This window comes from Enhydra lutris, unplaced genomic scaffold (genome assembly GCF_002288905.1).
Source record: "Enhydra lutris kenyoni isolate GAN:26980312 unplaced genomic scaffold, ASM228890v2 scaffoldscaffold16, whole genome shotgun sequence".
NCBI classification, from domain to species: Eukaryota; Metazoa; Chordata; class Mammalia; order Carnivora; family Mustelidae; genus Enhydra; species Enhydra lutris.
Window position 1 is genome coordinate 23001083 of NW_019154100.1, and position 22667 is coordinate 23023749.

The following is a 22667-nucleotide window of genomic DNA, read 5'->3' on the forward strand; positions in this document are numbered from 1 at the left end:
TAGTAGCAACCAGGCTGTTGAAATCACACACCCATTCAAATGCCTAAATAAGCTGGACTATAAGATCCAAAAGATGAGAAAACAAACATGAGGATCTAGAAGGCTAGGAGAGACAATTTACCTTCAATGCAAAGCACTGGCTTCCCTCACATCTTTTTTGTTAAAGCCTATTAAAAATAATGTTTACCAAAAACTCAAATTAAACACAATAGAGTGAAGCTATTTTATACTACTTTATATTATATATATTTAATATCCCCAAGAAATAATAAAATATCTTGGTACCTAAATACCACTTAAACCTCCATCCCTGGCTAATCGATCCTGGGAAGAGGGGAAAAAAATGCTATCTGCTACTTGAAAAATGTATGAGCTTTTATCTGGTCTTTTCCATTCCAGGAACCAAAATGGAAAATGGGAACGTCTTTCTGCAAATCCCATCTTTAGCCCCATAATCCAGAAAATCACTAACAAGGGAGGGAAAGCATAGTGTAGCTGGAAAAACTGGAGACCGGACGTTGAAACGCTTGGTTTCAACCAAGCTGGCTGCGAGCTTGCTATTCTGGCTGTGAGCTTGCTGGCCTAGGCCATCTCAGGCCCAACATTTCCTCTCTGGATTTTGTTCTGACATTGAGACACGATGCAAACAGCGCCACCTGTGGTGAGCACACACAGTGTCTGCTCACTGCCGGTTCCTCTTCAGCTAGTTTTCCTGGAGGGGCCACATCCATCCCAGCCTCCGCGCATGTGTCTTCTCTTGTATGCAGGCCCCCTGATCTCTCGAACCTCCACCAGGCTTCTCCTGCTCCCGAGGTAGGCACGTCATTCTTCCAACAAGGTCCCCAGTGAGACATCTGTGGAGACTACCCAGATAGAGGTTTTTTCCCTTTCTACGGCAATGAACTCCAGAGGTTCTCTGAGCCCATAAATTCACTTTGCAGTTTTCATTTTGTTTGGTTTAGCACTTGTCCCTAAAAGAGTCCTGTATAAAATATTCCCAAGGGTGTGACTCCATTAAGGATAATGAAGGTAATTAATAAAAATATGTATTGCTATAATTAAATAATAGAGCTGAAAGGCATCTCTCAGGTTATCAGATTCTACATCAATCCCCTCGTGATGCAAAATTAAAATCACTCTGCTAAGGTCACAGTGACAATTAATGGCTTAAACAGAGCCTAGAACCCCTTTCTTTCTTTTCCAAACTTTCATTTCCTGGATACTTAGTTTTAAAGCACTTAACTAGTTATGGACTAAGCAGACAGAGTAAAAAATAACAACTGCCAAGGAGATTTACCAATTTGGTATTTTTGGCTTCCCAGAAATAGAAGCCCACCACGGCACACATTTCATATGATCCAAAGATAATGAGAGCGGAAAGTGCTTTGGCTGTAGATTCCTGCAAAAGGGAAAAAACATATCTCCCTAGACTCTAATTAGCTAACATTAGCCGCGGAATAAGCAATCGAACAAAAAGAACGTGCAAGGATATCTGTGCTAATTTTTGTAAATCTCTCGAAGCCTTAAAATGCTATTCCCGTTCACTAAGGTTAACATTTGGAGGAGAAGACTGTTTAAAGGCACATCCTGATGGCCTTTTAGAAAATTACAACAAAATGGATTTTTTTACTAAGCTAGAGCCTTGAATCGTTTATATAATCTATCGACTGGTAGTTACTTTTATTTCTATTTGTAGGGTGAGCTGAAATGAAAAACTTTTGCTTCATACTAATTCTTGTTTTAATAACCCTTGGCAATGAGACATAAATCTGGCACGACCACCTGAACCCTAATTAACAGTTTTACTGTAAGACATAAGATATTAGGGTAATCAATTCCTTTTGCCAAGCCCCAGCCGTGCTATCATTTTCATACTTTTTATTAGATGTACACCAACCTCTTTTTCTTCTTCCTTGAAAAAGCACCTTAGAATAGTTTTAGAAAGCCACATCAAGCATACACAGAAAGCACCATTCTGCAGCTGGAACTCTAATTAAGGCTATGCTGAATGTCTCTGCATTTTATCACCTCCTAACCACATAGTAATAAGTTCTTCTTTTTCAAACAGCCAGTGGTTCATTAATGTTTTCCATTTATGAAACATTTGTTGTAATTTAAAAACAGCAGGGGTCACATTTATCTTTGCTACTATCCTCACATCTTACACTGTACCTGGAATACAGCAGGTGCCAAATTAGAATCTGAGAAAGTCACAAAGGAATGCCAGACCTATGATAGCCTCTCTTGTATCCTGCCATTGTCATTTTTCATCTCCTCTCAACGTCAACTCAAATGATGAGAGTATGGAGTTAAACAGGTAAGTATCTCTAGTACTTTTCATATTTGGATTCTTTGAATATTTCAGTACACAACTTGTTGGACTTACTGGTTATTTCTGTCCTTACACTGCTTACCAAATTTGTTTGGGAGTGCAGGAGAGTAATGTCTTTGTTTTTCACTAAAATAATCCTTTTTTTAAAATTAACATATAATATATTATTTGCCCCAGGGGTATAGGCCTGTGAATCATCAGGCTTACAAACTTCACAGATCTCACCACAGCACATATCCTCCCCAATGTCCATAACCCAACCACCCTCTCCATCTGTAAAATAATCTTGTTGACTCATGTTACTCTTTTTTTTCCTAAGATTTTATTTATTTATTTGAGAGAGAGGGAGAGAGACTGATGGAACGAGTGGGAGGAAGGGCAGAGGTAGAAGCAGACTCCCCTAGGATCAGGGAGCCCGATATAGGACTAGATCCCAGGACCCTGGGATCATGACCTTAGCTGAAGGCAGATGCCCAACCCACTGAGCCACCCAGGCACCCTCATGTTACTTTTCTAACCAAAAATATTATATTTAAAGCCAAGGACAAAATGAGAATGCCAACTATCATCACCTTAGTCAACCTTAGATAGGAAGACCCTGTCTAACGAAATAGTATGAGATAAAAAGAATTTACTTAAATGGATGAGACAAACTAGTCATTACTGATAGATGATATATTTGCCCATATGTGAAATCTCAGATCATTTTAAAACAAGTTATTAGAATTCATTTGAGTTTAACATTTTTGCTAGACCCAAAAGCTCATACAGTAGAAGTTACCAATTACAAAAGACAATAGATGTGGATATTAACAAACTGATTCTAAAGTTTATATGGAAGGCAAAGATCCAGAATAGCCAACACAATATTAAAGGAGAAGGACAAAAGTTGGAGGACTGACACTACACGATGTCAACACTTACCAGAAAGCCACAATAATTGAGACAGTGGAGCATTACAGAAATAACAGACAAATGGATCAATGGAATGACGGAGAGCCTAGAAACAGACCCACAAAAATATGTCACTGATCTTTGACAAAGGAGCAAAGGAAACATAATGGATAAAGAAGAGTCTTTTCATCAAATGATACTGCAACAACTAGATATCTACATGCAAAAAAACCCCAAACCTAGACATAAACCTGACCTTTCACAAAAAATAACTCAAAATGGATATGCAAAACTATAAAATTCCCAGAATATGAGTAGGAGAAAAATTAGATGATCTTGAATATTGCATGACTTTTCTAGATATCTAGATCTTCTAGATATCAAAGACATGATTCCATTAAGGAAAAAAAAATCTTGACTTCATTAAAATTCAAAAATATCAGCTCTTCAAAAGACCATGTGAAGAGAATGAGAAGACAAGCCACAGACTGTGAGAAAATATTTGCAAAAAAGATATCCAAAAAAGGATTCTTCCCCAAAGAATATTAAAAAAAAACTCTTGAAACTCAAAAATAAGAAAACAACTAATCCAAAGACCTTAACAGATACCTCACCAGAGATATAAAGAGGACAAATAAACATATGGAAAGATGCTCCACATCTTATGTCATCAGGGAAAAAAAATTAAAACAACAGTGAGTTACCACTACACTTCTATTAGCATGGCCTAAATCCAGAACACTCAGAACAACCAATACTGGCAAAGATATGGAAAAATAGTAAGTCTCATGCATTGCTGGTGGGGATGCAAAATGGTATAACCACTTTGGCAGGCAGATTGGTGGTTTCCTATAAAATGAACAATACTCCTACCATACCATCCAGTAATTGTGCTCCTTAATATTTACACAAAACAGATGAAAATTGACATCTACACAGAATCCTACACAGTGTTATAGCAGCTTTATTCCATAACTGCCCAAACTAGGGAGCAATCAAGATGTCCTCCAGCAGATGAATGGATAAATAAACTGTAGGACATGTAGACAATGGAATGTTACTAACTGCTACAAAGAAATGAGCTTTCAAGCCATGAAAAATCATGAAGGAAACTTAAATGCATATTATTAAGCAAAAGGAGCCAATCTGAAAAGGCTACATACTGTATGAATCCAACTCCATGATTTTCTGGCAAGGCAAGACTATGAAAACATCAAAAAGATGAATTGTTGCCACGGGTTGGGAGAAAGAAAGAAATAGGTGAAGCACAGAGGATTCTTAGGGCAGGGAAACTAATTTATATGATACCATAATGGTAGATACATATCCTTATACATTTGTTCAAACCCATAAAATGTACAATACAGAGTGAACCCTAACGTAAACTATAGATTTGGGGCAATAATGATGTGTCAGTGTAGGTTCACTGATTGTAACAATTGTGCCACTCTGAGGTGCTGATAGTAGGAGAGGTAGTGCACAGCTAGGTGCAGAGGGTATATGGGAACTTTTGTACTCTCTGTTCACTTTTTCTGCAAATCCAAAACTTCTCTAAAAAAGTACATCTATTAAAACAAAAAGTGTCATGAAAGATAAAGACTTGAGAAACCATCACAGAAGAGAACTAAAAAAGAGAGAGAGAGAGAGAACAGAAAAATAGTTCATTTACAATAGTTACCAAAATCACAAGGTAACTAAAAATACAAACAAAATGTACAAGGCCTTATGGATAAATTTTCACAGCAGTACTAAAAATTTGAAAAAATAAGATATCCTCAGTTCATGGATGGACACACTTACTTCACAAATGTCAAATTTATCTAGAGATCTATAAATGCAATATACTTTTAAAAATTCTGAAGGAGATTTCACAGAACCTAACAAAAAAAGAAAAAAAAAACTATGAAGAGAACAAGAAAGGTGAAAAGAGATTTGCCTTATCCCTACCCCAGAAAAAGTCTTATTATTATAAAGTTCTGGTAGGTAATTGAAATAATATATATGAATTCCATGTATGATAGATGGATGATAGAGTTAGCATCATATCCAATAAATGCTCCTGGGGTAACTGGTTTAGCATAAGGAAAACATAAAATTTGATTTCTACCTGACAGCATATACAAAAACAAATTGCAGATGACTTAAAGTCCTAAACATGAAGAACAAAACTTTAACAGTGTCTACACCTAGCTATCAACCTAGATATTCCAATTTTAACATTTATATATTTATATATATATTAATGAGAAAATAATTGGAAAAGAGCAAAAATAACACAAGCACAAGAATATATATTTAGGTCCTTCTATTATTATTTAAAATAGGAAAAAAATTAAAAACCTAAATGTACAACCAAGAATTAGTTAAAGTGTACATATATTTAGCTAACAAAACTACTGATGATGCAAATCTATACTACTGACATGAAAATAAATCCTATAAAAAGTGGATTATATATAGCTACAGTAATCAAGACGGGTGCATACCAACAGAATCTGTTCAATCGACAATAACACAGAACCTCGAAATATACCCACACAAATATGCCCAACTTATTTTTGACAAAGGCATAAAAGCAATTCAATGAAAGAAAGATAGTCTCTTCAACAAAGGAGCTGGGGCAACTGGACATTCATAAGTCAAAACACCCAAACAACAAACACAGAAAAAAAAACCCTTCATCTAAGTCTTACATTTTACGTACCTGTGCCCAAATGCTCTAGTTCAGCTATCCACATGGCTCACCCCTTCACTGATTTCAGGTTTTTGTTCAAATGTCCCCTTCCATCCCACTCTGTGTGAAATAGTAACTCTCTTCTCCAGCCTATCTATATTTATTTGCTCTGTTTTTCTCTAGCAATGACACACTGCAAGTTTATTATTTCCCTTTTTTCTGAAACTTTAAAAAAAAAAAAAAATCCTACCCTATAAGGCACTGCCATTCCAAATCAAATGGACCATAGGTTTTGTTTCCTTATGATTATGGGAATGAAGAGCAGCTCTAGCAGAATTTATCTCTTGGCCCTCTCTCCCAAAACCTTTATACTGATGTCCTTTCTCCATCAGGCTTCCACCAACGCAAGCAACCACGATCTAATGCTGGCACTTATGAGCCCTATCCAGGCTGCCCCCTCCTCATCACCCTGGGGGTCAAGATGGCTGTTCTTCGCATCCTCTCTCCACCTTTATGGCATGCAGTCTCTGCGTCCTCTCCATCAGCCAAAGCAACAAGCAGAAGAGATTACGTAGGGAAAGCTAATTCACACTGAGGTGTATTGGATTCAAAAAGTAACTGAGGGAAAAGCAAACTCTTAGCGTTTCCAAGTAGAAAAAGAAAGATGTAAAATGCATGGTTTGTGTCTTCGAGGCATTTCTGTTCCATTTATTTCTTCGATTTTTGTCATCTCTTTGATTTTGTCATAGTCTTTCTGCCTGAAAAGTCTTATTCCAGTTTGCCGTGATCCAAGTAGCATTTCCCCTCAGTTTATCATTCTATTCAGCAATGACCTCCTCCCTCTAAACAGCAAACAATGCCTCCTTCTCCCTCTCTTCCTCAGTGTTTTTCTACCTCAGTAAGTCTCCATCTCATATTGAATTTCACCAGAGTATGGCTTTCTCTCCTTCAAAATGTATCTGAAAGCTCCCTTTTCCTTTCCACAGATCGCTTCCAGATTGTGTCCTACAGGTATCAGGGATCAGATCCACGCAATTAGTCCTACATAGAAGCTTGCTTTTAAAGTCATTACATAATTATTTTTAGAAGAAACTGCTTTGAGATGAAAAATACACCCTTAAACAAAGACCAACTTCGTGTTATTTTCCTCTGTCATTATGATAGGTAAAGGCAATGTGATTTGCTTCCTGGGTTGTGTACAGAGACTTTCTTCATGGTTGCAACAGATTATAAACATATTTTTTTGATTTTTAATTTCAGTTTTCCTTGAAATATGAAAGCAAAGCAGTGAAATTTTAAAGAACTACATAGAGTATTCTGTGCTATTTCAATGGCAGAATAGATCATTTTAAAAAGAAACAGTGATATTTTTCTGCATTCTGCATCTAAACTTCCTGAGATACACCCATTCCGGGAAAGACTACTCACCAGACTTCCTTGCTTTCAAAGCAATAACAGCCGCTAGTTCTCTCTGCACCTGGTAAGATATTAGGGGGAAAAGATCAAATTAGAATAAGAAAAATGCAGTTACCAAAAGCAGTACTTTGTGTTTAGGTATGAACCGAAATTAGGAGTTACGGCAATGAAAATTATGTTTGCTGTCACGTTTTGGGGTTTTGTTTGTTTTTAATATCAGGGAAAAACCTCTGCATAGGAATTTTAGGCCAAAAATCTGAAAGAATCATACTGACTTACTTTCACAAGAAATTAGGCAGTTGCCAGAATGTATTCACTGTAAAACATTGGTATTTTGGGGAAGAGCCTCAAAACAGTAATTATAAAACACTTAAAATGACACAAATAATCAATTACTAAAACATGCATGACATCTTGGTAAAGATATTAAATACTCTTTATCCCTTCAAAGATTCTAGCTTACACAGAAATTCTAGAAAAATTAAATAGGTGATCCTGGTGTACTTGGATCTCTACTCAAACACAATCAATGTTCATTTGAAGTCTGGCAGGTTTACGGCAACCATTTTGGAAAACATGCTTCAGAAAAGCAAGCACCACCCTCTCCCAGGGTAGGTGAAATGGGAACAGACAAGACGACCTTTAAAACCCCTCACCCCACTTATTTGTCCACATTTCTGCTTGCTCCCAGTCTCTCTCTCTCCGCAGGCACTCACTCCCCCTCAACTTTGAAGGCTTAAATCCTTTCCTAAAAGCATTCCCAAAGAGGAACATAAAAAAGAGACAAAGAAGATAACCACAGTCACTTTCAAAGACAAGATTTAAAAAAAAAAAAAAAAAAGGTACCATGAAGATAATCTTTGGGAAGTCTATGTTTAGCAGCAATAAAAACTCCACAATGCACAAGCTCATTCCTCTCTAGGACAGTCTTTTAAGCTCAGAAGTGTGCGTATGTTCAGGGGTTTGGAGGCGCTGGTTAGTTTGGAAGCACCCTGCAGCTTATTATACTAATGACATTTTAAAGGGAGAACACACAAGTTCAAGGTTACATAAGACTTGCTATTGAAGTTAATCTAATTTATATTCATTTACTTGAAGGTAAAAGTAGATCTATATGCTGTACTCTGGGACCCTGCTGTGGACTGCTCTCTCAATGGCCAGGATCATGGCCCCTGAGGAAGGCAGCTCTCCTCCCCGCCCCCCACCACTGCCTTACTGCTGTGTTTTCCCCTCCTGGCTACTATGCTTCCCAGGCAGAAGGGCTTACTCTTCATTTAGCCCATTCTTTGATACCTTCGGACGCTCCCTCTCTGGGAAATTATGCAGTAATGAGAAGGCCATCAGTCCCTCTCCAAGGTCTGAAAATGCTCACAGTAGGAAAATCTGCAGTTGAACAACTTAGGGAGAAAGAGGGCGATGGGAAAGAGAAGGCATATATGACCAGAGAAAAACCCTTACAAATACTTGTACGGGTAGTCAAATAAAAACAGCCACACACTAAAAACATCACTTACTGCATACTTGACATATTTGTAACAGTTCTATCGCCCTCTCTATTCAGGATTTTCTTCCCTCACTGTGTCACCAATACTTGGGGCAAAGAGGCAGACCATAAACATCCACTAGGATCTTGTCAACGGGTTTCTGATTTTATGACCTCACAGGGAAGATCCCAGCGGGGCTCACGGCCAGGAAGAAAGCATAGACAGGAAAAGCTGCCGAAGGCAGATCCCTTCATTTGCTTACAGAAGATCAAAAACAGTCTTCCTCAGCCTCCTCTCAGTTTCCCGAAATTCTCTTCAGCAGATCTTCAGTTTTTCTTCTTCTAATCAGAAATGTCTCAAAATACAAAGAGCTCAGAAAAGGAAGGTATTAGATTTTAGATTTCCAGCTTTGTATAACACCTCATCCTTTCAAAGATGTGGTAGGGCAAGAAAGGGAGAAAGGGAATGCGTGAGGAAAGGACACAACATTTCAGCCGAGCTGGAAGGAGGGGACAGAGGGCAATGAGAGAGACAAGAACGTCACAGGTGTATGTAGAAAGAACCCAAGTTTAAAAAAAAAAAAGTTTTAAAGTAAATGAGATTACTCTATAGAACCACACAAAATCCCCCAAGTGTCTGTAGTCAGGGAGGATTTAAGAGTGTGTTATGTGGAGTGGGGTGTGCAACTGCTTCCATGTTTTCGCCCCAGAATGGAGGCTTTTGACAAACACCCCAAGCATAGGTATTCTTCCTATAAAATACAAAGGACAAAGCACTGATCAAGCAAAAACACAAACTAGCTAAGATCTTATTATATGTTCCTACAGCATCTCCACAGAACCTTTTTTTCTTTTTTTAGAGCACACTGCCAAGTATTTAATAATTTTCAAATGAATGACTAATTACTGTCTTCTAGAGGAGGCTCCACCGAGGCAGGGATCTGTCTGTCTTTTCCTGGTATCATCCAGAGCCATCATCAACAATCACTCACTAACCCACAGGAGGTGGATGCCTATGCAACTTCAGGAAAATCATGGAAAGGACCTAGCGGGAGAGAAAAACAACAAGGAGAAGGCATTCTCCACTAATAAGCTACTCCCAGGAGGTCTCTTCAGAACAGAATATCAGAAGGACTCAGGGCCTCCTCTGCCAATAATTATTACGTTTATACTGAAAACTAAAACTTTGGCCAGCTGCAGAAACAGAAACTAGAATTTTCTAGGAAGGGACTGGTTGGCACTGAACCTAAAGTCCTGGTTCCAGCACCAGACAGCCGGGATCCTGGCCCCCATTCTGACAACTTCCTGAGCCACCTCGAGCAAAAGCAGCCCAGCTGTGAGATGCTCCAAATTCCTGACAGTCAGGAACTGTTTGAGATAATAAATGTGTAGTTCCAAACCACCGAAGTCTGAGAAAGTTTGTTCTCCCGGGGAATCTTTTATAAGAAAATGACTATTTTTCTATTTGATCTACTCGTGTTGATGGTTAACCTTCGTTTTTCTCTGTGACTGAAATGAACGCTCTTCTAAGATTGGGCTCAAGACATGTATGTGGCCAGAGCCAAGAGCCATGTGCTGCTACCAGCCATTTTTTCTATTTAATGTAGGTGCTAATCCGTTGCCTCAGTGAGTAGAAGGAGAGTACACTATTACCTTGACCTTCCCCATGACAGCCCTTCCCCACCATGATCTGCATCCCCTGGGGCTAGATGTAGTTCAGAATTCCAACTTTTATCCATTTCAGAGAGGGACTCTATCAATGTCACATCCTCAGGGAGGTCTGGGGCAACAACTCGTCATCAGAAATCAGACACATGAATAAATTTCTGCAGTGAAATGTGTAATTATTCATACCAAATGAGACAATGGAAGACTAGAAAAAGGCCTTGGGAATTTTCCACTATATATGTTCAGAGTAGGTTAGGTTTTGTCACTGAGTACTGAGAAACTTGTTTTCCAGAGCTTTTGTGCTTCAAAAGTGAATAAGAGATGGTAAACCTCTACAAATTGTTCACTAAAGCTTTTCTCCTCATTTTTTCCCCTCATGCTTCTTCTTCTTATCAAACAGCTATGGAGTCACTGCTTTATTAAGAAATGCTTTCTTTAACTAGCTTGGATTTTCATCAAGCTATTTTGGTAGTTCCCAAGTCAGACTGCACTTTAAAATCACCTGGGGAGCTTTAAAAAACTTCGGACACTAAGCCCCAACTAAGTCCGACTCTGGGGGAGAGTGCAGAAAACTTGCTCTGCTGTGGTTTCAAAGGCCCCTAAGTGATGGACTCTAGGCTGGATCCAGGGTTGACCATCACTGTTCTGTTCAATAAGGTATCTTAGTTTTCCCAAGACTCAACCTTTTAATCTTATAATCATTTCAAAAGGCAATCCATCTTTCCTTTGTAGGTTGTTCTCCTCTAACTTAATTCATTTGTGAAGGAACATGGCCTTCCCCATAGTGTAGCTCTAGAATTACGCTATAATCCAATCAAATGATAAGACCTAGTTCCTGCATCAGCAGTTCCGCAGTCACCAATGACTTGAAGAACAAAGAAAACTGCAAGGACACTTTTAAGATGCTGAAACTTTAACTGAAATAATAGTTGATTCAATATACAAGAGCACTAAATAATTAAAAACACATCTGTAGCTTAGGGTATATCTGCTCTTGTGAATATCTACACAGCTAGGGTAATTAAGGGACAAAGAAGACATTTGTTGAAAGTGTCCCTCTCCCCTTGTTACCCATCAGAAACATGTTGCAATATTTTAAACTTCTTCAACAATCAGCAGGGCTGTTCACTAAACAGCCCTGAAATTCAACAAGAGTAAGAGCTGGTCTTACTTCTAGTGTTTTGTCTTCTCTTTGGCACTTTAATTGTACCTTCAGCCCCCCAAATCTGAAGGCTTACAAAGTTGTTTTGTGGCAATGCCAAGGCTCAAGAGGCAAGAGGAAGCGTCAAGTGCAAACTCTGCGTGCCAGGGAGCATCTCTGGGAGAGGTTCACTGAGAAGACATAGAGGAAGAGACCCCTGAAAGCCACGTTGCTTAGAATGAAGGTCACTTTGGGGAGACAGAAAAATTGTGGCAAAGGCCTTAGCTAACCAAAGCATTGTCCTCACAAACTAACTTTGAATAAATTGCCAAAGATTTCCTAAAGGTTTTCAGTAAATCTATTTAGAAATATTTGAATTTTGATACTGTGATGGAAATGTTTTACAAACATAGAAGCTATTTTCTCAATTTTCTATATTAAATGGAAGAAGAAACATAATCCAATTCCCTGTTCTATTCCCAAATATACTCATCTTTAAACCACTCTAAAACCTTAAGCTAGTAAGGACATTAAGAACTCCAGAAAGAAACAGATAAATATGCTCCTTAAACAACACGCTTTCAGATAAGATACAAACTGAGCAGTGAGCCTTGGCTAGACCTCTGTCCGAGGAAGGAACACTCAGGAGCTAAGTTACAATTTCCTTTGTTCCTTCCTCAGAGGCCTGTTTTCCTCTTTCCAAAGTCATTATGTTGTTCCAAAGAACTAATATTGCCACAAGCCTGACACGTGGATAATCTTGTGATTACCTATTATTAGAAAAGCAATAATTAGAAACCAATAATTAGAAACTTAAGAAAGTTATTTATACATCTGTCTAGACACTGCTGCTCTCCACCTAACAGTTTATTTAACAAATAGTTGTTTTCCCAGGAACTGCTGTCACCACATTGAAGATGTATTTGTTAAGCATGCTGGGATGGTAAGATATGCTTACTCAGCTATTTCAAGGCTATTAAAAAATCTTTTATGTAGGAGACTCTGTTGAACATATACAGTTATACCTATTAATTTTGTTACAACAGCTGACCATTCAAAGACTAATATGTAGGTAGAAGTGGTCTGAAAGCAACAAGATGCACTAGAATAAGGTCTTCCACTTAAGTTCTTAAATCTGCTATTCAAGTTGGCCATATATACATGCATCTACTTTGACAGAGGTTCATGTTAAAAAGATCTGGTAGTTTTTAGGTGATCACAAGCATGGTGTGAATTAACAATGGAAATGAGATTACTCAGAGGAAATAACAATGTTTTTAGGAATATTACTAGAAGGATGACATTCAGGGCCTCCCCCCCCCCCGCCTCAAAAAAAACCAAAAAAACAAAAAAAACAAAACCCAAACTGATAAAATCCAGAAAGATCAGTATCTGGGTTGTATTTTGTGTGGAACATTATCTGTTCAGCTTCTTGAGGAAGAGACAGTATCCACAGGAGGAAACAGCTAACTGAGCTAGAGGCCGCACTCTTTTATTTACTGGGACCTGTCCGTAGGATTTGAAGTTGTTACCTGTTCTCTTCTTAACCACTAGGATTTCATGACACTACATACTCCAGGCTTTTCTCTTTCCTCTCTGGCTGCTATTTCTCTTCTCCCAAGGCTCTCCTTTTCTTCTACCTTTAAATTTTAATGATCCTTAGGAATCTATCCTCAGCCCACAAGACCTTCTCTGTTCATTCTTTATAGGTCATTTCATTTACTCACAGAGCTTCCATTATATCTGTATCTCTAGGGCCTTTCACCTCCTGGACCTCAATGTTCCATGAGCAGCTCCAACTACCCACTCCCAAATGTGAAATCACTTTCTTACCACTTCTTCCTATCCTGTATAATTGCCCCAAGTCCCACATACCAAGTCAGTGAATGGTACCACCATGCACCCAGGGACTCAAGCCAAAAAGTGAGTTGTCCCTGACTTAGCTCAGCCCATCATTTTTCCCATTCAGACTGTTGTCTCTAACTTTTCTCTCTTCAAACCACATCATTCTTTATAGCAAAACTACTCACCTTACAATATAAATTTTCCATTACATCTCTTGCTAAAAAACTCTTTAGATACTGGTCTGTGACACTATGACAGACTCCAATGCCTAACGCTACATATGTACTATTCTTCTGATCTGGTCTTCAGTATTCTATCTCCATTACTCCTCTCAAAAATCTATGTTTCAAAAAAAAGAAGTCTTAGTAAAACAGAACTCCTGTAAATTCTCTAAAAGGGCCATGTTCTTTCCTCAATTGGGCCTTTCCACATGTTCTTCTCTCTCTCTGGAATGCTTCTCCAGCTTCCCACTTTGTGTGACCATCACTTACTTGTCTTTCAGGTCCCACCTAAGTTACTGTCTACTCTTGAATGCTACCCAACTCCCCTAATGGGGCCACATCCTCCCTGTTTATACCCCAATAATATGTACCACAATTATAAGGCTTTCACAGGCTAATGAAACCTCCCCTTTAGTTTGGGGTCCTCAATAGTTTATTATAAGACCCTTGAAATGAACTCCTTTACTCATCATCTGACCCTGGTTCTTGGTCCCACTCGCAGTATGGACGTCTGTGATTGAGAACAGAAGTGAGGTGTCCCTGCTGCTGAGAAGGGATGATCTTACGATCATGAGCTTCAGTTATCTGAAAGGCCGAAGGTACAATTCAGACCAATGGAGTGAAGTTACAAAAAGGTATGTTTTGGCTCTGAGAGCTTTCAGATAATCAGAGCCATCCACCATGGAAATGGTCTCCCAGGCGAAGTTCAGTAGAGGATGCTTTATAGGGGAAGGTAAAGATCAGAAGCGCTCAGACTAAATGACTGTTCTCAAGATTTGTTTTACCAGCGCCTCCTTCTCAAATCATCCACCACCAAAAGAGAACAAGCAAAGGCCTCCTGTAGGTAGTGGTATCTGTCAGCTTACAGTTGAAAAGTTGGTGATGTCACAGCCGCCTAAGCCACCCAACAGAGATAAAGGTGGCACAAATCTGAAACAGATGAAAAATAACTGCCAGGGGCCTTTTTTGGAAATCTCATAAATTTCATGACACAAACTGCAGGAGAAGCTACAGAGGTACTGGTTGAAAGAAATCTGAAAAGAGCAAGCTAACGACACTAACATCTTCTCCAAAGAACAGATGTATCTGCTCTTTCAGTCTTCACAACTGTTCTTACTGCTTCTGATCAGGGATTTCCCCAAAGCCCTAACTGCTGGGCTGCATGAATTTCTTAACAAATGAAAATATCACATATATGAAATGTATTTTAAGTAAATAATTATATGTTGGACATTCCAATTTCAGTTATAATAACCAAATAAAGCATTATGTTTACTTCATTTATATTTTTTTTAAAGATTTTTATTTATTTGACAGAGAGATCACAAGCAGGCAGAGAGGCAGGCAGAGAGAGAGGAGGAAGCAGGCGCCCCTAGACAGCAGAGAGCCCGATGCGGGGCTCGATCCCAGGACTCTGAGATCATGACCTGAGCCGAAGGCAGCGGCTTAACCCACTGAGCCACCCAGGAGCCCCTTCATTTATATTTTTAGTGTTTACATCTCATTATTTTTTCCATTTTCTGGTAAACTCAGAGTATTTTCCATCTATACCACATTTAAATAATTTTTCAATGGATTTAGAGTTTATTTAACAAAAGTTACCTGTAAGGACATATTATACATTGCAAACTCATTTCTTTTATTCCTTATTACATGTCCATGGTAAGATGCCTTTTCTCAATCATTGCACTTTTTGGAGGTAAGGTTCTCAACTGTGGCAACAGTGTTAACTGTAACACCGGTCAGGTCCCAGAAATTCTAGGGGTCTCCTATCTGTTTGAATGTTACATTGGAAACACCTGTATGGATGAATTCAGATCAACAAAACCGCTTTCCAATTAGAAAGTCCATCTATAAAAATTGCTAACATGGGAGGGCTCCCTGGAAGAACAGATTCAGAGCCTAAGATCCAAAAGCCTGAAATAGGAGAAGGAAATCTCCATTTATTTTATGATGACTTTGGAAGAAGTTCTAGGATCCCAGTTATTGCCTTCTACCTCAGTGGGTTGTTTTTGGAATCAAACTAGTTAACACCTAAAGCATCTGGAACACCTAAAGCATCATATTATTACTATAATTAATATAGTTGGCCTTAAAATAAGTATAGTAAGGATCCAGTCCTTAATTACTTTAATACTTCATATGCTTAAGCCCCTCTTTCCCACTTGGAGTATGCTCCTTGACAACCAGTACTGCCTCTGCTTGTTACATTCTACCTACCCAGCCCCTGCTCCATTGCAATGCACGTAAAAGGACTGGTAAGTTTCACTGAGAAGTTGTGAACCATATTTAAAGTGTTTGTATTTTCAGCATTTACTTTAAGAATAAACTTTTAAATGTTCACAGAATTCTGAAGATTTCATAAATGTATGAAGGACAGAATTTATTTTTAGAAATTTACTCTCAGGGGTGCCTGGGTGGCTCAGTCATTAAGCGTCTGCCTTTGGCTCAGGTCATGATCCCAGGGTCCTGGTACTGAACCCCATATCGGGCTCCCTGCTCGGTGGAAGGCCTGCTTCTCCCTCCCACTCCTCCTGTTTATGTTCCCTCTCTCACAGTCTGTCTCTGTGTCAAACAAATCAATACAATCTTTAAAAAAAAAAATTTGGGATTTTAAACAAAAAAATTCACTTTCAAATTTCAGAGATACCCATGAACTTAACCAGCTATGGCCTGGCAGCTTTGGATGTATGAGAGATTAACTGCTCTTTCATGAATCAAGGGACAGTGGGTATGTACTCAACAAGGAATGTGTATTTATTTTGTATTTCTGCCATTGCAAACTATGACCCATTTATTGCCTTACAGTGACATCCATTGAACATCCCACACTTCCAGAGGTCAGGAGTCTGGGTGTAGTGTGGCTCACCTGGATCCTTTGCTTAGAGACTCACAAGGCCAGAACCAGGTATGGACACAGCTGTATTCCTTACTGGTGGCTCCAGGCTCATGCAGGCTGTTGGCAAAATCTAGTTCTTACATCTGTAAAACTGAGGTGCCTGCTTCCTTGCTGGACCCTGGCAGCCTGCCCTGAGCTCCTGAGACCTTTCTCTGGTCCTTAAACATAGGATCCTAGTTCTCACTTCCAACCATGCAACAGTTCTCACTTCCAGCCATGCAACGCTGAATCCCATTCATGCTTGGAATTCTTTCTTTACCTTCTCTTCTGCCATTTCTCTTTGACTCCCGCCAGACCAACGTCTTCGTGTGCAAGGGCTCTTAAGTGATTAGACTGGGTCCGTGTGGACAATCCCGGTCTAAAGCCTTAATTATAACTGCAAAATCTCTTCTGCTCTGTAACGTAGTATTTGCAGGTGCCAAGTAACGTATTCATCTTTGGAGGACCATTCTCTCTACCAATGAAGAGTAACACAGATCCTCAGGGTCCCCCCAAAAATTATCCCTGAACGCTTTTTAGGGCCTTGTCATAACCTGCCAATAGAGCCTACTTCTGGAACATGATCTACCTGCTATAAAAATCAGAGTATACCTCCTGAGTTCACACAATGGAACCAGAAGACCTTAAGAGCCAGTCTGAATGAATGTCTCAATTGCTAAACTATGCAGTCATGTTTACCAGTATTTAATGATTCCCAACAAGTTAAAAATTAAAATACTATTTAATGTAACTTCATAGGTTTCATTTCATAAAATTGTTTAAGTAAGAAGAGAATTCTATAATCTTATACCATACTCAACTTGCTGAGACCTATTCAGTATCTATGAAGTATTTTAAGTGAAGATAATGTGGAAACATTGCTTTTTAAACACTAACCTATTATTTTAAATTAATGTGGACTCTTAATACTTCCTATTTTTTTTTTTAAGATTCGTGTATTTATTTGAGAGAGAGAGCTGGAGAGGGGGCAAAGTGAGAGGGAGAGAGAGAATCCCAAGCAGACTCCCCACTGAGCATGGAGCCTGACTCAGGGCTCGATCTCACCACCCTGAGATCATGACCTGAGCTGGAAATCAAGAGTCAGACACTCAACTGACTGAGTCACCCAGGGGCCCCAATATTTCCTGTCTTAAACTCTCCATCGATCTAACGTGAATGAGGGATACTAAAATATGACAGTGCATGAAAAGCATTAGCAGAATGCCTGCACAAGGTCAGAACTCAATAAATATTAGCCAGTCTTAGCCTTTCACCCATTTCTCACTTGGTCTTCTTAAATCGATAGCACGTTAATAAATGACATCTGCAAGCAGGTTTCTTCAATAATTTCCCCACAGAGAAGTTCATCTCTGCATTGTTTATAACAGCAAAAGATTGAAAATAACCACAATGCCTAGGATAGGAGATAATGAAAAATCCATGGAACACGATATTTTATAGAGCCACAAAAATGCCATAGGAGGAGATTTTTAGCACTGAAAACATATTTGGTGAAAAGTACAGACCTCAAAATAAAAGGGTGGGTTTTTTTCTTTTTGGTAAAAAGTATACATAAAAGAAAAATAACCTAGGAACTAATAAACACTTAAGTTAATAATGAGTTACTAATGAATGGTTCCATTACGGAATTTTTTTCTATTCTGGAATTTTCTAAATTGCAAAGTCTTTATATTCAAACCAAACAATCCAAGTGTCAGATAAATAAAAGAGAACTGCAAACATAACCTACAGTAAGGACAACTCACTGCCACTTCACCATCATTATGACATTTATGAAAATAGCAGTGGAATTCACACTATCTCTAACGAGCATTCATATGAAATTTCATTATATACTTAAATTCTACAACAACATAAAATAACAGGAAGTAAGTAAAAATCTACTTTATTCCATCACTACCAAAAGCTCAAGTAATTTTCACTCTTTTATAATACTCCTGGTCCTTCTGCACTTATGGACATATTGTATAAAGCTGTAACATTGCCTTAAGGATGCAAAATTACACTTCCTCTAAGCAGCTAGAAGAAGTTCTATTTTAAACAAATGCACAAAGCAGCAGCCAATATGAAATGTTCATGAATCATCCTTTTAAAACTCTTTCAACTCCCCTCAGATAAGATTTAATGGTTATATCTTACAAACCCATGACTGTCAATGTACAAATTGATAGCTGAATGGTGTATTTCTATTACTTGTCAATTAAAAATGTCTATGTTTTCCATGTGAATTGTATATCAAAATGATTTTCCCCACCTTGGGAAGAGATACCCAAATACCTTAATATACACAAATGCATATAGGTACACACATACAAACGCACACACTTCTGTTCACAAGGGATTTGTTGAGACCTGTTTTATTCTTGAATGGGTTCTACACACTCACACCTTGATGAACAAATGCTTTTAAATAAACATCCCCTCACTGGCATCATTTCAGTAGGTAAAACAGCATGTATTATGTTGCTCACCAAAACCAAATTCTCAAGGCTAGAGTTAAATGAGATTACCACATAATCAGAGTATGTGCAGATGGTTTCTTTGGAAGTAGAGGTAACTTAGTAATTAATGTTAAAAAGTTGTGTGTGTGTGTGTGTGTGTGTGTGTGTGTGTGCATGTGGCATTTAGGTATCTACTCGAGGAAAATCATTTTGATGTGCAATAGATAGAAAACACGTAAGCATTTGTGATTTGGAAAAGACAGCAATCAACTATTCAGCTGTTGGCTCAGGTATGAACAAGCATGGGTTGGTGAGGTGTTACTGTGAGACCCTCCCTGAGGAAAACTGCAGCTGTCCACGGGGTCCCAGAGACCTACAATCTACAGCCCAAGGCCCTGTAGATTGTATAGCAGATGAGGGAGTTCTAAAGAATAATGAGGAAAGGTACTGACAATTCCCATGGCTCGTTAGAAATAACAAGAACAATGAATATTGTGCCCAAAATGTGCTACAATTCCTCTGGTGTTTTTGATGATCTTTGAAACCAGGTCTGTCTTCTTGGGCTTCCCTTGACACTTTGTCTGAAAACTCAAGCTACTTGGCCTTTCCCCAATCACACAGTAGCTCTTCAGTCACTGGGAAAACTGAAGCCAACGTAAGGATTCCAAGTAGGAATTTTATGTTCCCCACAGATAAGAAATATAAGGTAACAAGATGTTCATAATCCTGTAGCAGTCGGACAGAAGGTTAGTCATTCCCTGGGGATTAACTTACTTTTATGCTCTGAGCAAACATGCCCACTCAGGTCTGTGATAGACTAAAGGGAGAGATTAACTACACTCCGTTTCTCCATTCCCCAGAAACGGAGAGGCAGGTAACCAGGAAAAAGGGTAAGTGGAAACTAACATTCAGTGTTTTAAAAAAATCTCTCTCTAAATATGGTAAAAATCATCACTGGATTATGCTCTTCATATACTAAATGTGACCGAATCTTCACCACTCTCACTAACCCAAGATTATTTCCAAACCTTGCTAACTTGGCGCACAATCTCTTAAGAGAATTCTAATTTTCTAAAGATTCATCAAAACCCAAATCCCATGCTATTTCTGCTTCCTGAACTGGTACCTTCTTGAAAGTTTCCAACTGAAAAAGCTGTCACTGTTATCTTCAGATACTACTGTTCAAAAAGGGATTCCCCCAATGTACCAAACCCCATGTGTAGGTTCATCAAGAGGGACAAATGGAGGGAATCCTAGCCACATTACATGCTTCCCAGACCCAGAAAGAACAGAGTCCTGTGAAAGGCAGAAAATGACTGAGCTTCAGGTAAGATGGCAAAGGAAAGAAGACTCAACTACACAAAAGCAGAACACAAGAACAGGCAAGAGCAGAGGAAGGAGAGAGCCAGCAAGATCACACATCGTGAAAAGTTCGCATCCTTGAGTTCCATTGGGCACTGGATGATACGAGACAACTGCCTGTTTATTAAGACCCAGTTACTTGTCCTTCCGTAACAAATATTTCCCAAGGGAACTCTAAGGAAAAGACACATAGGGAGAAGAATCAAAGGCCTAAGCTCAGTGCAGGTCTTAGTGAATGAGAATAAACTAGATCCGCTCTACCCGAAAAGTAGAACCCCAAATGGAAAAAAAAGTGAGAACAAGACTTTAACTACAAGAACAAGTTCACAGGTGATGTGAAAACTGAAGGAGTTACACCACAACTTCTGGACACTGAGCCGGGAAAAATGTTTTTGTGACATTGACAATGGGCAGCAATCAGTTAGAACCATGTTTCTTGTTCCTGGAGAGGTGTTAAAAGAGATTTCATAGCAGGTTTCTTTTTCTCTAACACTTTAAACAAACATTATATATCTTAGCATGCATTTTTGCTTTGGAGGGGGTACTTACTTGCTTCAAGGTCTAGAACTTGTACCAACACTCCATTTACAATTTGGGTTACAATTTTTTTTTTCAGCTCAGTGCTATTTCTTAGAGGAGTGATACTATACCCTATGAGGAGTGATACTGGACCCTATGAGAAGGAATTTAGAAATTCCATTAAAAGCATCATATGCAGAGCTTCTAGGGTAAGGCTGGATGAACTGAAGAAAATGAGCAAGGGGATAGGGCAGCACCATACAGAGACACTGAAACTGGTGAGAATGACAAATCAAACAGGCTTTAGAAGGAATACAAGGGAGTAAGTGTGTCTAATTAATGATCCCAGAGTTTTAGATTTTGCCCCTCTCCTCATTGATCTTTCTTCCTAAATTCAGCACTGTCGATCTGTCACTTGTTTTCAAGATTTTAAGTAATCTCTACACCTAACAGGGGCACTCAAACTCAAAATCCCAAGATCAAGAGTCACACGTTCTACCGACTGAACCAGCCAGGTGCCCCTTGATTTGTAATTTTAATTCATCTCTCCAGATGTGTCCGCAAACTCTCCATCACTACCACTACCAGGTTAGTGTTTCAACGCAGATACTCAGCACTGTTCTTTTCCACCATCTGAGTGATGGCTGGCTTCACTGGACCAAGCTCCACAGCATACCACACCACATGCCCCCTTGTTCTTCTGTAAGTGCCACTAATGTACCCATCCCACCAAACAGGCATTTAATACATATAATTCGCAACTTAGCCTAACTTACATTACCCTCAGCGGCTCGACAATCACACTGTGTAAACAAAAATCGCAAATTTCAGTCAAACCCAGGCAAGATATTTGTGTTTTCTTATCTACAGTTTCCATCATGAAAATTTAGTCTAAAGAAAGAGAAATAGCTTAATTGGGTTTGTTTTGGACATTGGTCTTAAGTAAGCAAAAGATGGAATGGAATGGAATGGAAGCTCACCATTAACTTTATTTCCTACTAAAAGATACTCACGTTTCCATTTCCTGTCTTTGAACGTTTCCAAGTATGCTCTTCAACAGACAACTTCTCTATGACTGGTTCCTCTACCTTTAGTCCTGACCTCTCTCTAGGCTTCAGATTCACATCTCCAGGTGCTTCTTGAATATTTATATATTTTATATTTCTTTGTCCTCAAACTCAGTATGTCTAAACTCCATGTTGCCTTCCCGATATTTTATTCAACTTCCTAAGAGTATCATCACTTTTCCATTCTGTCTCCTATCTTTATCTAGTCCTACTGATTTTTAAAAAATTCTTTGTGCTCCTTTTTGAACTCATTTTTCTCTTGGTTCCCACAAAAACCATGATAAAGTAGGTTTTCGGCAGCCTCTCAATCAGTATCCCCACCTCCAGCTCATCTTCTAGCTTTTTTTTTTTTAAGTAAGCTCTATGCCCAATGTGGGGCTTGGCCTCACAATCCCCAGATCAAGAGTCACACGCTCTACTGACTGAGCCAGGTGCCCCTCATCTTTCTTTTTTCTTACATGTCTATTTCATTTTGTTAATCTGTTGTTCAAAAAGTCTTTCACTTTTCTTAACTGGGAGTTTCTTCTCTAAACAGTTGGCTCTACTCAGCATTTTCCCTTTCTACTTTCTCATTCCACCATCTGCACAATAAACCCCACTGCTAGAGTACTTGTCCTCCTAATTACCACATGTTCAAATCCTGATTGCCTTCATTGGTAGTTCAAGTCTCTTTGACGAAGCTGTTACTGTTCTTGAACTTACGGT

The 22667-nt window shown here is 38.8% G+C and overlaps 1 protein-coding gene across 2 annotated transcripts in view; it reads right to left on the minus strand.

Annotated features, from left to right (window-relative positions):
- The window catches only part of LOC111147241 (Rap guanine nucleotide exchange factor 5), a 228526-nt gene that overhangs the window by 133544 nt on the left and 72315 nt on the right, over positions 1 to 22667 (minus strand). For both annotated transcript variants that reach the window (XM_022503165.1, XM_022503164.1), the window contains one exon: positions 7329 to 7377. In XM_022503165.1, coding sequence (XP_022358873.1) covers positions 7329 to 7377 — 49 coding nt within the window. The remainder of the gene's footprint in view (positions 1 to 7328; positions 7378 to 22667) is intronic.